We start from the raw sequence: 16,536 nt of genomic DNA, 5'->3' as shown, positions 1-16,536 counted from the left end.
CCAAAATCACAAGGGAAAATTTAAACAAGATTAAAACGTCATGGGAAGAGATGAAGAGTGATACTTCGAATAATGAGGGTTGAATAGGAAGCACTGCGGCGTTGGCCTCTGGCGTCTTAGTAAAAGTAACAGCAGTGATAGATTCAAGAAACATAGAGATTAAAGCCCCTTAGTGATACCGGGGGATTTATCTCTGCTCAGTAACAAGGAACCCGGAGTTCGTTCTCAGGTGCAGCAATCCGCCACAGGGTCCGAAATTTGGAGCGTCTTCACAATAGTTCAAACGAAAAGAAGAAGAAAAACAAACCTTTTGGGTATAAAATTTGGAGCGTCTTCATAATAGTTCAAACAAAAAGAAGAAGAAAAACAAACCTTTTGGGTATAAAACCTTTTGGGTATAAAATTTGGAGCGTCTTCATAATAGTTCAAACAAAAAGAAGAAGAAAAACAAACCTTTTGGGTATAAAACCTTTTGGGTATAAAATTTGGAGCGTCTTCATAATAGTTCAAACAAAAAGAAGAAGAAAAACAAACCTTTTGGGTATAAAACCTTTTGGGTATAAAATTTGGAGCGTCTTCATAATAGTTCAAACAAAAAGAAGAAGAAAAACAAACCTGCACAACGGTTGTTGATTTGGTATTAATGATCCTCTCTGTACCCCCAGGAAGCTGGTAAATTTGTCTTTTGGCATTTCGGCCGGCAGTGAGTGCCGTAATTTCTTCGATGGAGGGTACATTCTTCCTACCTCCATATCGAATTGTCTTCCTAAGGTTTTGTAGACAAACTAAAGCAGTGCCTAGTGAAAACGAAGTTAATTTAGTATTTATTTATAATTATACGCAACATAACTTATAAACAATATAATTTTTATTTTGTGCTCTGAAGGCCTTTAGTGACCTGACAGGACGAATGACACGATTAATTAAATCATCAAATTAAAGAATAGAAAATGAAAAATTAAATAAAAAAAAATACTTATCCTTCTTGTGTTTAATAGAGAATATGATGCAACCTGATTTACGACTAAACAAAATTGGTCCTTACAATTCACAGTTTTGTTAACTCATACTTCAATGCCTCGTCTTCTTCCCATTCTTATTAACAATATCTATTGCTCAAAACTTCTCATACGCATAAATTCTCCCGTCTGCCAACCTTAAAGCGTTTTCGCTAATAGTCCTGTATTTCCTGTAGGCCCAAAGAATTTCCAGAGGGTACACCTTGTACCCTTGTTGGTACATGTTTTTATCAGCATTTACGAATAGTAAAATTAGGAATATTAAAACATGGTATACATGCAACAATTTCAAGGCCCACAGAATTACCAGTGGATAAACCTTGTACCCTTGTTGGTACATGTTTTTACAAACATTTACGAATAGTAAAATTAGAAATAGTAAAATATGGTAAACATGCAACAATTTCAAGGCCCAAAGAATTACCAGAGAGTGTACCTTGTATCCTTGTTGGTAAATGAATTACCAGCATTTACGAATAGTAAAATTACGAATAGTAAAACATGGTAAACATGTAGTAATTTCAAGGCCCAAAGAATAACCAGAGCGTACACCTTGTGCCCTTGTTGGTAAATATTTCTACTATATTTACATAAAGGAAATTCTATTTAATTACAAGTCCACCCGGCGGTGCCTAAAAATTACATTATCATAGGAAAAATTAAAACTACAAAATTTTTACTGTAATATTATTAACAAATTAATATTTATACTGTTTTAAAGTAAACTTAATTTAACTAATTGGAATTGATTATAATTTAGTTAGAATTAAAGTAAAAGCTACATGAAATTACGTAATGTACTGTGAAGTTTTAAGTTACGCCAGTGTCAAAGCACCTTTGAAAAAATTAGGTGAGGTCAACCTGTCACTGGGACAAACTGTCTTGACTGTCTACATTTTAAGGCTAAAAGAGCTTTTCTTGCGACGATAGTCTAAGCTACGTTAGCTTGTCAACGAGACAAAAGCTTTGAACTCTGTAAGGAATTAAAAAAAAAGAAAAGTTTTTTGAACTGAAAGTAAGAAGCAACATTAAAACTTAAAAAGAGCAATAATTATTAAGTATATAAAGGGGGGTCGCCTCCTCCTCAACACCTCGCTCTTTACGCTAACGTTTTTTAGTACTTTTTAAAAAGCTTCAAATTGTTCTAATTAAACGACTCTTGTGTCTCAGGAGTCGTTCTTAGAGAAAAGGGGAAACAATTCTAACTTTATTGTAAAGAGTGAGGTGTCGAGGAGGAGGAAACCCCCTCTATATACGTAATAATGTCTGTTCGTTTTAAGTTTTAGTGCTGCTCCTTTTTTGAGTTGAAAAAACCGTTGTTTTTTAAATTTAATTTCTGGTAGTTTTTTAAATAATGCCAGGAAATCTGGCACCACCTCCACGGAGTAATAGCCCTCCACACGGAAATATCCTCTAAACAATTCAATCCCGGTCAAAATTTACCCAAAACAATTACTCTTAATAGCTATGAGTATACTATGAGTAAACAATGGCCAAATTTTATAACTTTAAGATCTTTTCCCTATAAGGGGCTTTGGAGGGGGGGGGCGTTGCGTTATATCCAAAGGCATAGCTATTTGGCCTTTCAACTATGATGAACGAAATGGCGACATCAAAATTTTGATCGGACGATTTTGGAAAAAAAGGGGGCGGGGAGGGGGTCTAGTTGCCCTTCAATCTTTATGGTCACTAAAAAGAGAACTAGAACTTTTAATTTGCTTTCTAAAGAGCTCTCTCACGATATTTTAGGGCCACTGGGTCTATAGGATGACCCCTGGGAAAAACAAAAACACGCATCCTCGATCTTTCTTCTGGCCAAAAATACAAAATTCCACATTTTGGCAGATAGGAGCTTGAAATCTCTACAGTAGGATTTTATGTTACGCTAAATCTGATGGTGTGATTTTCATTGACCTATGACTTTTAGGGGGTGTTTTCCATTTTTCAGAAATCAGGCAAATTTTCCTTGGCTCGTAGCCTTTAATGGGAACGACTAAACTTAATGAAATTTATATATTTGAAATTAGCATAATAAGACGATTGTTTTTAATGTCTATTGGTATCAAAATTCCGTTTTTTTCAGTTTTAGTTATTATTGAGCCGAGTCGCTCCTTACTTACAGTTCGTTACCACGAAAAGAAAGTGAATGGGTTAAAAACAAGCATAGCCTAACTTTAACAAAACTGACTTCGTCATCTTGACGGAAAACTAGGAATTAAACTTGACAATTTTTTTTTATCTTCTTAGTGAATAAATCACACAATGGTACACCCCCTCCTCGAAATTTCACAGTACTTTCATAGTAGATCCCCCCCTCCTCGAAAACAGAATCCTAGCTACAACTCCACAACATAAAAAGGCTTTGACCCACTAAAATCAAATTAAATTATTAAATATTATGTTTGACCTACCATGGTAAGCCCTCCTTTTGTCATAGGCAGCACTTTCCAAGTACTTTAAAAGGTAAGGCTGTAAAGTATGCGAGCAGTCAAAATAAGCAGCAACAATGCATAAGAGTCGCCATCCCCTTTGACAGGAGTCTTGTCTGGCAGATCGGTTGCTTGTCGTCTGTTTCATAAGTTGACAGTAGACTTCATCACGCAATGGCGAGTGTTTGTGGCAGTTCTAAGGAATAAATTTAGGGTATGTTCACCAAGTTTTAAGAAAGATTCGCATAGATTATTCAAATTAATAACATCTCCAATTACAAGTTAAGAGACCAAAGAGAAAGGAGGCCGAGAAAGGAAAGATGGAGAGAGAGAACGTTAGATATATGAATGCATACATGGCCGTATCTAGGCTTTTGTTTGGGGAGGGGGGCACAAACAAACTTAACAAAACGCATCAAAACTTGCTAAAATGCTTTGTTACTTCTTGAGGAGTCGAAACTTTTTTTAGGAGGGGGTGAGGGTTCAAATTTGGTATTCCATCCCTTGGGCACGGCTCCTTGCGTCAACAGAACACTGTCGAACCTACAACTTACGTTTTTTTCAATAAAATAGAATTTAGTTTGGGACTTACCTGTTATAGCGGCAACACTTAGGAAATACGCTGTGTAAAACTCGACAAAAAAACGATGTCTATATTAAGAGACAATTAGCTTACGCTCAGTGAAAAACAAATTTCGGTTGACAAAGTTCATTAGACTTATATAATTGGCTATATACTTGCACATTAGGGGTGGGAGTAAAGTATTTCGACAGAATGAAGTTAAAAACCAATTCTTACTTCATAGTATGCAGAATAATTGTAGTTAACACATTTTGCATGCAGACCCGCTATACTTTACCACCCTCCCCCTAATGTACAAACATTTTCATCATGTTTTGTAATTTTCATTAGGGTTCACCTAACTTCACTTCTTGAGTTTTGCCACTATAACAGGTGAGTTCCTTTAGTTTACTTAAAATACCAAGGGCCAAAAAAGCAACATTACCATGAGGAGTGTGTAGACACAGTCAACTTCTGACTGTTGTTTTCCCATTGGCAGATCGCCCATATATTTCATAATAGCGAGGAAACACTCAATGGCAAGCTTATTCAGCTCAGTAGTATCTAAGCACAGTAAACTGGCTGCTATAGGAACCTTTGAAAACTTGACCATGTCAACCTGAAAAATTGACAAGAATAAAAATCAATATAATTAAATCGATGAATATTAATTGAAAAAAATTAAGCAATTTAAGTTTTAAAAATTGATAATAAGCTTACATCAGTAAAATAAAAATAAATCAATCAATAAGAATCGAAAATTATCTTAAAAAGCTTCATCTTGCAGTGGAAGGATGGGACTGCATGCCAACGGCCAATGTTTTTTATTGTTCTTATGACTTTCTTTAAATTTTTTGTGACACATTTCATGGCACCCTATACTAAAAAAATAGTCAACCATTATTATACCAAACATATATAACCATATTAGTCAACCGTTATATAGTCACATTAGTCAACCTGAAATACCATTAGTCAACCATTTACCTAGTTTTTCTTCCAAGAATTCTGTCAGTTAAAATTGCTTATAAAAGAATTAACAGACGGGTTTGAGAGGATAATCGCCCTTGGAAGATAATTCCAAGTAGAAATGTTATGTCTTATAAAGCTACCCTTCAAGTTATTAATACAGGTAGTGCCATGCGGGGTGGAAGCTGATGCCAGTGTTGACGAAGAAAAGTCACGAACACCATCTAGATGTTGGGATTTATTGACATTTTTTTTTCAAGCTTCTTACTTGTGTTTTATTCAGAAACTGAGATTAGGCAATTATAATTATAATACTTTTGTCAGTCAAACTAATTTTGCCTTATTATTACACTGGAAAAGACACAAGTAAAATATACAAGAACGGGCAAATAATTAAAATAAGACAGTGGAAAAAATGATTTTAGCAATAATTACTGAGTTTTTTTTTCGCTGTCTTATTTGAAATATTATACCCATTTTTCTATAATTTCATTTGTTTAATTTTAAATGGAAAAGCAGCGTGGTCTTACAAATTATTTATTGCACTGACAAAATGCTAAGAGAGACCAAACGCTAGATGGTGTCGGTGTCTTTTTTGTGTCAATACCAGCACCAGTTTCTACTCTTATAAGTAAAACGTACTCTTTGGTGCAAGGTGTCCCCTCTAGCAGTTAACCAAACAGTTTCATGTTTCTGAGTCTTTGCCGCAATAAGTTAGCAAATGATAATACCCATTAGAGCAACTTCTTCCGAACATGAAGGTCGTCAAATCGCGAAAAAACAATAACTGTATGCGAAAATTTGCTGAGACAGGATTAATCCCTGACTCGGGGCGTATTTTATTGAGTTTATCATAACATGCCTTGTCCATTTTACTGAAAGAATGGTAATAGCAAACATAAATTTACATAAGGGTTAGGTAGATTCAAAACTGTAATAGTGCTTACAGGGTTCGATACCAAAATGTCATTTTACTAGTCTCAGTGTCGTCTGACAGACTCAAATACAAAGGACCCATTAACAAATTTTCTCAGCACCATAGGGAGCTCCAAAAATAATTTTGGTAAAAATTAGTTGGAGATCTTAGATGAGTCATCGGTTCGAAAAGCTTACGAGGGGCTAGTCAAAAACAAAGGAAACCTATAATCTTTTACTAATTGTTAAGGAAAACGCTGTTTAATTAATGTACGTACAACATGAATAATGTGAATCCTGTGTCCACATCCACCAATATTTCAATTAAGGTAGTTGACAAAACAGGAAACTCCCAAAGAAATCCAATTATTCAAATAGATTCCTTTTGAGCTGATTTCTTGAACTTCAGAAGGAAAATTCTGCTCCGTTTAATCAGAAAATTTAATTCAACAAAATTTACGCTTTCTAATGAAACAAGTTTTATTAAATATGAATATCTCATCTGTGGCACAAAACGGGAGAAGTTAAATGGTTTTTCTACGATGTTCAGGAAAATAGAGGTCGGCTTTTAGTTTTCAGTTGTTTATTTTTATTAACTTTTATTTTATTTATTTATTTTTATTAGGATCTTTTATTAACGCTACACAAGTTACGGCAAGAATGCCTAATCAATTCTGGATAATTTAACCGCACAAAATAAAAACGCTTGTAATATACGAGATAGGATGATCCTTTAAAGTATCGAACGGCCTTAAGAGAGAATTAATAAATGAAAAAGTTTTTTAACTGGAAGTAAGGAGCGATATTAAAACTTAAAACTTTCCCCTCTTCAACGCCTCACCCTTTACGCTAAAGTTTGACTCTTTCTCACAACTCTACTTTATAAAACAAAAAAAGACTTTAGCGTAAAAAGCGGAGCGTTGAGGAGGGGACAGCCCCTTTCATATACGGAATAATTTCTGTTTGTTTTAAGTTTTAATGTCACTCCTTTTTTCCAGTTAAAAAAATAAATATATTTAATTTCTGAACGTTTTTGAATTAATGCAGGTTTTGAATTTGGCTTTTTTAATTGATAATAATCTTATAAAAACCTAAGTTTAATTTTTGTTGCAGTTGTTTAAGAATGACTCCTGAATCACAAAGACTGTTTAATTAGAATATAAATTTCTTTCAAAAGTTAAAAAACAAATTTTTGCGTAAGAGCGAGCTACTAAGGAGAGGCAACCCATGTCATATACCTAATGTTTTCTGTCCGTTTTAGGTTTTAATGTTGCTTCTTACTTTCAGTTGAAAAAAAAACAACTTGTTTTTGTCTTATTTAATTTCTCATCGTTTTTTAAATAATGCTGGGGAATCCAGCGCCCCCTTCATGGAAATTATTTTCCCCCATGAAAAATAACTCCATGAAAAGATCCTCCCACACCACCCAGTCCCTTACCCCCCCCCAGCAGAGAAAATCCCCCTTGAAAACGTCTGTATACTTCGCAAAAACCAATACTGGGCCATATTTAAACAATGGGCAAGGTTCATAACTTGCAGCCCTTCCGAGGAGACTGTGGGGGATTAAGTCGTCCTCGAAGACATTCTTATTAGATATTTCTACTATTCTAAACAAAATGGCTATCTCAAACTTTTAATCCGATGACTTTTGGAAAAAAAGAGTGGGAAAGGCCCCAGTTGCCCTCTAGTTTTTTGGTCACTTAAAAAAAGGCACTAGAACTTTTAATTTCCGTTTGAATGAGTCCTCTTGCGAAATTCCAGGACCGCTGAGTCGATACGATCTCCCCCGGGAAAAAACGAAACAAATAAACCCGCATCCATTATGTTTCTTCTGACAAAAAGTACAAAATTCAACATTTGTGCAGATTAGAGCTTAAAACCTCTAAAGTGGGGTCCTCTGATACGTTGAATCTGATGGTGTGATTTTCAGTAAGATTCTATGCCTTTTAGCGTGTATTTACCCTTTTTCTTCGAAAATACAGCAAATTTTCTCAGGTTCATAACTTTTGAATGGTAGGACTAAACTTGATGATACTAACATATTTAAAATCAGCATAAAATCCGATTCTTTTTATGTATCTATCGGTATCGAAATTCCGTTTTTTAGAGTTTCGGTTACTATTAAGCCGATCATGATTGCCGTGTCAGATGCAACCTAGTAAAGAACGAACCCTAGCCCTTAGCACTAACATGTAAAACCGCGAACAAGATACAGCAGCATTTTATTTATTTGTTTAATACTAAAGTATCAAAGTAAACTTTAAAAATAAAATATATAGTATTACAGTATTACAAATATTTAGTTCTGACTTAACGGAAGGAAGGAATAAGCCTTCAAAACCTCCACAAACAAATAATTGAGAAGGAAAATATAGATTCCTCTTTGACTTAAAGTTAATATGTGAAACTTGAACACCTTCTAAAACTGGATGTGAGCATGACATATTTAATGACATGGCAACATTTAAGAGAGCGGATTTGGCATCCGAACAACAAAGAAAAATGACAATTCAATATTTGAGAGTAAAACTAGTGTGTTTACCTTAAAAGTAGGTGAAGCTGTTTGAAAACAAATGTCATCTATTAATTTGTTAGATTTTTTTTTTATTATTGTGCAGATCCACGACTGATCTATGAGAGCTTCAATCCTACTGCCAAATCAAGTGTATGGCCTGAATTTCTCTAAGAGGGAGGGGGGAGGGTCCTTTTCTGTCATATTACCGACAATAAGGAAAAGATACTAAAAAATCATTTATTAATTTATCATATCTTTTTATTATTGTGTAGAGCCACGACTGACCTATGAGAGTTTCAGGCCTACTGCAGGATCAGGTGTATGGCCTGGATTTTTCTAATAGGGAAGGGGGGTTTATTTTGTCATATGACCCACAACAAGAAAACGATGCTAAACAAGTGTCATTTATTTATTTATCAGATTTTTCTGTTATTATGTAGAGCCATGACTGACCTATGAGAGTTTCAGGCCTACTGCAGGATCAGGTGTATGGCCTGGATTTTTCTAATAGGGAGGGAGGGTCTTTTTGTCATATGGCCCACAATAAGAAAACGATACTAAACAAATGTCGTTTAATAATTTATTAGATTTTTCTGTTATTATGTAGAGCCACGACTGACCTATGAGAGTTTCAAGCCTACTGCAGGATCAGGTGTATGGCCTGGATTTTCCTTATAGGGAGGTGGGTCTTTTTTGACATATGACCCACAATAAGGAAACGATGCTAAACAAATGTCATTTATTTATTTATCAGATTTTTCTGTTATTATGTAGAGCCATGACTGACCTATGAGAGTTTCAGGCCTACTGCAGGATCAGGTGTATGGCCTGGATTTTTCTAATAGAGAGGGAGGGTCTTTTTGTCATATGGCCCACAATAAGAAAACGATGCTAGACAAATGTCGTTTAATAATTTATTATATTTTTCTGTTATTATGTAGAGCCACGACTGACCTATGAGAGTTTCAGGCCTACTGCAGGTGAATGGCCTGGATTTTTCTAATAGGGAGGGGGGGGGGTCTTTTTGTCATATGGCCAACAATAAGAAAACGATGCTAAACAAATGTCGTTTAATAGTTTATCAGATTTTTCTGCTATTATGTAGTGCCACAACTGACCTATGAGAGTTTCAGGCCTACTGCAGGATCAGGAATATGGCCTGGATATAATAAAGAAAAGATGTTGTGCCACTATACTCGGGATTTGTATTTTCTTTCCTAACTTTACGAAACAAGTGAAATCCATCTTAAAGGTGCGCAGGGAAAAGTCCCCCCCCCTTCGAAATCCTAAAACATGCCAAACTGGACACTTCTTTTTGAAATTATCAAATTAAATCCCCCTCGCAAAAAAAAGATCCTGCTTACTCACCTGATTAACCATATGTACGTAGACTGTAACGATTATTATCTTGACAAAAAAAAAATCATATGCCAATTAATAATTGAGATAATTAGAATAACTAACTAATAGCTTCCCATAAAGTGTATATTTAGGCTTAGACTATTTTTATGATTAGATGTGTACTCCCTTTCTTTTTTACCTTTTTTGGGAGAGGGGTGGAGAGGGGCACCAAGACGGATCAGAAATAATGTCTTGAGTCAACACAAATGTGTAGAAGTTTGTCATAAGCTGCAGCGCCAGGTCCGAGTCGGATCTCAAGCTGCATCAAACGGAGGGGGAATGCGTTGGCCCCTAGCTTGGTCTACTTCCCCCTTGCTTGTATTTTATTGTAAAAAAAGATTTATGTTTAGAATACATATATTTTAGGAATTCATTTTTATACCTTTGTTAAAAAAGAAAAAAAATCGTTCCCCCAGCCTACCCAACTTTCTCGTGCATTTGCGTCTCAGGTGGCATAAATAATTAAAGAAATTATTTGGCAACGCCATGCCGTTTCAAATCGCTAGTCATCACTACCAGTCAAGAAGATTAGATAATATTCACTCCCATACATCTTAAAAAATAACTGGATAAGACATTATTCAAAAATTACCTGATAAGGAAACTTAATTAACTTTCAATTTCACTTGGTATATTATTTAGAGCTACGTAAAGGGGCTAAAAGGTCTGGAACAAATTCGACAACATGTCAAAATAAACGTGTTATAATTTGAGTAGAATATACACCATTTTAGGGGAAGAAGGAGTGGGGACAGTGAAGAACAAAAGACAATTCTGAAGGGGACAATGACGAAACTCCTGTTTTACAGAATCTCCAAGAAACTTTTCACTTCCTAATGCAAGATTTTTTTTCAGTCTTTGAGACTTAGCCTGTCTAGAAATAGAGGACCTGAAAATACAGGGGGGGGGGTACGTGAAAATACACGGAGTACCTGAAAATCCAGGATATAAGGCTATGAGCCCCTGTCCCTTCAGACTCTAAAGGCTCTAATGATTTACATCATGATTTTTTTTTATAAGGGGGCACCTACTTTTCGCCACCTGGTTTGCAACTTAAAATGTCACACAGTTCTACCCTGCTTGGAACAGTTTCCACCCTGCTTAACACACCTCCACCAAACTTGGCACGCGGCACCTCGTGTACGTGATTCAAGAAAGTGGCCGTTCCATCAATTTGTGTTGTACAATTAAACAAAAAAAAACAAGTTTTTTTAACTGCAAGTAAGGAGCGACATTAAAACTTAAAACGAACAGAACGAACTCCGTATATGAAAGGGTTGTCCCTCCACAACGCCTCGCTCTTTACGCTAAAGTTTGACTCTGTCAAAACTGCACTTTTTAAAACGATAAAAAAAAACTTGGTGATAAGAACCAAAAAACTTTTTGGTGATAGGAACTTGAAACTTTAACAGTAGGGTTCTCTATTACGCTGAATGCGATGGTGTGATTTTCGTTTATATTCTATGACTGTTAGGGGTTTTTTCCCCATATTTTCCTAAATAAGGCAAATTTTCACAGGCTCGTATCTGTTGATGGGTAACACTAAATTTGATGAAACTTATATATTTAAACTTGGTATAAAAATCCAATTCCTTTGATGTATCTATTAGTATCAAAATTCCGTTTTTTAGACTTTCGTTTACTTTTGAGCCGGGTCGCTCCTTACTACAGTTCGTTACCACGAACTGTTTGATAGAGTGACTTGGAATGGAAGCTGCTTCAGTTCAGCACATATTCTTTCATTGTCAGTATTTCGTAATCAAACAGTTCGTGGTAACGAACTGTAGTAAGGAGCGACCCTGCTTAATAGTAATAGAAACTCTAAAAAACAGAATTTTGATAACAATAGTTACATTTAAAGAATCACATTTTAATGTTGATTTTAAATATATAAGTTTCATTAAGTTTAGATTTACCCATCAAAAGTTACGAGCCTGAGAAAATTTGCCTTATTTCAGAAAATAGAGGGAAACACCCATTGAAAGTCACAGAATCTTAAGATTCTGATCCCCACTAATCAGAGAACCCCGGTGTAGAAATTTCAAGCTCCAATCAACAAAAATGTGGAACTTTGTATTTTTTGACAGAAGACCAATCAAGGGTGCGTGTTTATTTGTTTGTTTTCTTTTTTTTCCTTTTCCCAGGGGTAATCGTATCGACCCAGTGGTTCTAGAATGTCGCAAGAGGGCTCATCCTAATGGAAATGAAAAGTTCTAGTGCCCTTTTTCAGTGACCAAAAAAATTGGAGGGCACCTAGGCCCCCTCCCACGCTCATTTGTTTTCCCAAGATCAACGGATCAAAATTTGGAGATAGCCATTTTGTTCAGCTTGGTCAAAAAACATAATAAGATGTTTTGGGGACGACTTACTCCCCCATAGTTCTCGGGGGAGGGCTGCAAGTTATAAACTTTGACCAGTGTTTACATACAGTAATGGTTATTGGGAAGTGTATAGACTTTTTCAGAGGAATTTTTTTGGTTGATGGTAGGGGGCTATGTAGAACGATCTTTACTTGGATGAATTTATCATGGGGTAAGAGAAATTCCATGAAGGGGGCGCAGGATGTTCTAGCATTATTAAAAAAAAAACCATGAAAAAATGAATATGAAAAAGTTTTTCAACTGAAAGTAAGGAGCAGCATTAAAACTTAAAACGAACAGAAATTATTATGCATACGAGGGGTTTCTTTCCTCCTAAATACCTTGCTCTTTGCGCTAAAATACTTTTAAGTAATTTCAACTATTTATTTTACGGCCTTTGTGGTTCTGGGGTCATTCTTAAAGAATTGGGACAAAATTTAAGATTTAGTGTAAAACTCGAGTTATTGACGAGGGGGTAAACCCCCTCATAATCGCAGCAAAAATATTCAAACACAGATATTCGTTACGTAAGTTAATTTGTGATTTACGTATATTTATTATTAATAAAAACGTTCGTAAAAATAAAAAGTTCTAGTTGCCTTTTTAAGCTACCAAAAATTGAAGGGCAACTAGGCCTCCTCCCCCGCCCCTTTTTTATCAAAATCGTCCGAACAAAACATGAGAAAGCCATTTAGCCAAAAAAATTAATATGCAATTTCGTTTTAATTATTCATGTTCAGAAATTAAATTAAAAAAAAACAAGTTTTTTTAACTGCAAGTAAGAACCGACATTAAAACTTAAAACAAACAGAAATTATTCCGTGTACGAAAGGGGTTGTCCCCTCCTCAACGCCTCGCTCTTTACGCTAAAGTTCTTTATTGTTTAAAAAGTAGAGTTGTGACAAAGAGTCAAACTTTAGCGTAAAGAGTGGGTTGTTGAGGAGGAGAAAACCTCTTTCATATACGGAATAATCTCTGTTCGTTTTAAGTTTTAGTGTCACTCCTTACTTGCAGTTAAAAAACTTGTTTTTTTATTATTTAATAGTCAAGCTGAAGCGACGTTTTTTGTCTTAGAAGTTTTGTCTTAATTTCAGTTTTGTCCTATACATAATGTATTCAGCGTTTTAATAATAACAAAAATCACCCTTCAAAAATTTAATCTTGAAACAACCAAAGGCGCTTTTGTAGCATGAATAGACGCAAGATGAGTCAGGGGCAACAAATGTTTTTATTTTGATATCTTTGGTGGCTCAATTTCAGATCTGAACCGCACCTTCAAAAAAAATTTAGCAGAGTTAGAAAATCAGCAAAAAAAAAAAAAATCAAATCAGAAATGACCCCAGTAGTCACTAAAAAAAAACAACAAAAAGACTTTTAAAGTTATGTAGTACTTAAAACTAATTTTTCGATTATGAACCTTTCTCTCCTATCGGCGACATGGTCAAAGACCATATATTTGTGCTGTGCATTGAATTATGCCTTACTATTGCCATAAAAGGCTCAGATTTGGAAGGGGAGGGGGACAAGATAAATGCTCAGACATTGGGACAGTGACTAAAATTTTGAATTCTTACTGTAAATGTGTATTTGTTTAATTGTTATAATTCTTTACTACTTTTGCCGATCAGATTTGTAGACATAAAAGTAACTATCGTACCATTAACAATTATACCTATAAATAAAGGCATGAGGAGGGAGATTCGCGAACCCTACCACTTTATTCCGCCGCTTTTTAACCACTTTAATCCGTCAACGGATTCATTTCAAGTTAAGAAATCAAGCATCATGGTTCTTTCCCTCCCATTTTCTATTATTTTTTCCACCATTTTTACTTTCCTTTCAATCATTCTTCAAAGCTATCTTCATGGAGGGCAAAGTTTTATACACTTTTGCATTGTTTTTTACTGTTTTAAAAGTTTTTTACTTTTTTAAAAAGTAGAGTTAAGAGAAAGAGTCAAACTTTAGCGTAAAGAGCGAGGCGCTGAGGAGGGAAAGCCCCATTCATTAACGGAGTAATTTCTGTTCGTTTTAAGTTTTAATGTCGCTCCTTACTTTCCTTTAAAAAAAACTTGTTTTTTTGTTTAATTAATAATATGAAATGGTGTGTGCTGAGATGACCGATAGCCATAGTTTGGTTCTCTGGATTTAATTTGAATCCAAAATAAAATACCACGTTCAATCGACAGCTCCTTGAATGGTGCAGGGAACATCACCTCCAAACTCCAGGAAAAAGCATGCGCTAACCAACTCCATTACTACCCCTGGGGTACGCATAACATTTATAATTTCTGTTAGACCGAGTGGCTCTCGTGGAAAAAATGGATATATTTTAACAAAAATGAATAAAATATAATGGCACATAGCAACAAATTAACTATCTATCTCAATTATTCTGCCCTAGGAATGACGAATGGACGGATAATAGATAGACTTATATATTAACAAATGAAATAATATTATTTTTATACAATCCTAATAAAGGGGTTAGTGCCAGATTTGGCTCTCACTCAATCGGACTATCTGTTTTTTTTTTTTTTTTTTTTTTTTTTTTTTTTTTTTTTTTTTTTTTTTTTTTTTTTTTTTACAATTAGGCATGGCTTGATCACCCCAACTACTTGATTTTAATTCAAAATCAAATATAACTCAAATATGGCACACAGAAACAAAATAATATTGTAAATAACGATTATTTGAATCAATGACAAGATGAAGTTTTGTATATAAGAGATTACAAATAGCCATAATTCGGTTTTCAGGTTTTAATCTTAATCTGGAATGAAATTTACGTTCAATATACTGCTTCTTGCATGGCACAGGGCACATCCTTACCAAACTCCAGGGCAACGCACACCCCGATCAAACTCCATTCCTACCCCTGAGTACCGCATACCATACTTTTGGGAACAAACTTCTATCTAATGAGGAGTGGATAACCACTATACCTGTTCTTTCCAAGTCCAATCAGCGCCTGGTTCCTTATGCTTCTTTGACTTCTTTTTCTTGTCTAATTCATCTCCACTTCCAACCCTTGAAAAAAACACTTTTAGTACGTTATAAAGGTGTCACAAACATGTTTTAAGCCGTCTTCTTCCTTCTTTTCTTCCATTAGCTTTATTCTTCGCTTTTGTAATAGTTTTAATATCTATACTTTACCAGTAAGTTAGCAAAAATATGATTACATACTATATTTACCCTAATTACAATATATATGGCATACAAATATAGTTACATACATGGGCATATAGAAAACCAATGAGTGAACAAAATTACATATAGAGGAGAAGGTTAAATCTAAAAACGCAACAATAAGTGAATTATACAAAAATTTGGAAAATATTTGGAGTCTGCAAATGTAACGCTAACGTGCACGTGTGCAAGTGTAACGGTATAATGCTGATTTTTTTCTTACGCTAATAAAACTTTCACAAAAAGGAGAATATAGTATCAAACAGTTCGTGGCAACAAACTGGAGCGACCCGGCTCAATAGTAAGCAAAACTCTAAAAAATGGAATTTTGATACCAATAGCTACATCAAAAGAATCGCATTTTAATGCTGATTTTAAATATAAAAGTTTCATCCAGTTTAGTCTTACCCATCAAAAGTTACTAGCCTGAGAAAGTTTGCCTTATTTCAGAAAATGGGGGAAACACCCCCTATAAGTAATCGAATCTTAACGAAAATCACACTATCAGATTCAGCGTATCAGAGAATCCTATTAAAGAAGTTTCAACCTCATCATGGACGAAACACGCAGATCACGGATGCGTGTTTATTTGTTTTTTTGTTTTGTTTTTTCCCCAGGGGTTATCGTATTGACCCAGTGGTCCTAGAATGTTGCGAGAGGGCTCATTCTAACGGAAATGAAAAGTTATAGTGCCCTTTTTAAGTGACCAAAAACAGATCAACGGATAAAAACGGAATAAAAGTTTTTTACTGTTTTAAAAAGTAGAGTTGAGAGAAAGAGTCAAACTTTAGCGTAAAGAGCGGGACGTTGATGAGGAAGCAGCCCCTTTCATATACGAAGTAATCTCTGTTCGCTTTAAGTTTTAATATCGCTCCTTACTTTCAGTTAAAAAAGACTTTCTTTTTTTTATTTAATCGAATATAAGAGATGGCTCAAAACCACTATAAGAGATATAAGAGACTATCCTTAGGCTCAAAGACTATCTGTGGCGTCAATATACGAAATTTAAATTTGCACTGTGCAAACAAAAAAATGCAAAAATTACAAAATACGTATTACCATTCAAACGTATTACCGTATTACCGTATTACGTATTACCGTAATAACCATTCAAAATTTATAACAAGCGCTAAGAGCTCATACGGCATGAGCTCTAGCAAACCTCTAAGAATCAATAGAT

The 16,536-nt window shown here is 34.9% G+C and overlaps 1 protein-coding gene across 2 annotated transcripts in view; it reads right to left on the bottom strand.

Annotated features, from left to right (window-relative positions):
* LOC136026549 (unconventional myosin-XV-like) overlaps positions 1-16,536 on the bottom strand; it is a 365,167-nt gene that overhangs the window by 18,209 nt on the left and 330,422 nt on the right. For both annotated transcript variants that reach the window (XM_065703235.1, XM_065703234.1), the window contains 4 exons: positions 15,113-15,197; positions 4,456-4,629; positions 3,431-3,644; positions 616-797 (listed from right to left, as the gene is read on the bottom strand). In XM_065703235.1, coding sequence (XP_065559307.1) covers positions 616-797; positions 3,431-3,644; positions 4,456-4,629; positions 15,113-15,197 — 655 coding nt within the window. The remainder of the gene's footprint in view (positions 1-615; positions 798-3,430; positions 3,645-4,455; positions 4,630-15,112; positions 15,198-16,536) is intronic.

The sequence above is a fragment of the Artemia franciscana genome, chromosome 4 (assembly GCF_032884065.1).
Source record: "Artemia franciscana chromosome 4, ASM3288406v1, whole genome shotgun sequence".
In the NCBI taxonomy this organism is placed as follows: domain Eukaryota; kingdom Metazoa; phylum Arthropoda; class Branchiopoda; order Anostraca; family Artemiidae; genus Artemia; species Artemia franciscana.
The sequence above is the reverse complement of the archived record's forward strand: the minus strand, read 5'-3'. Positions and strand labels throughout refer to the sequence as shown.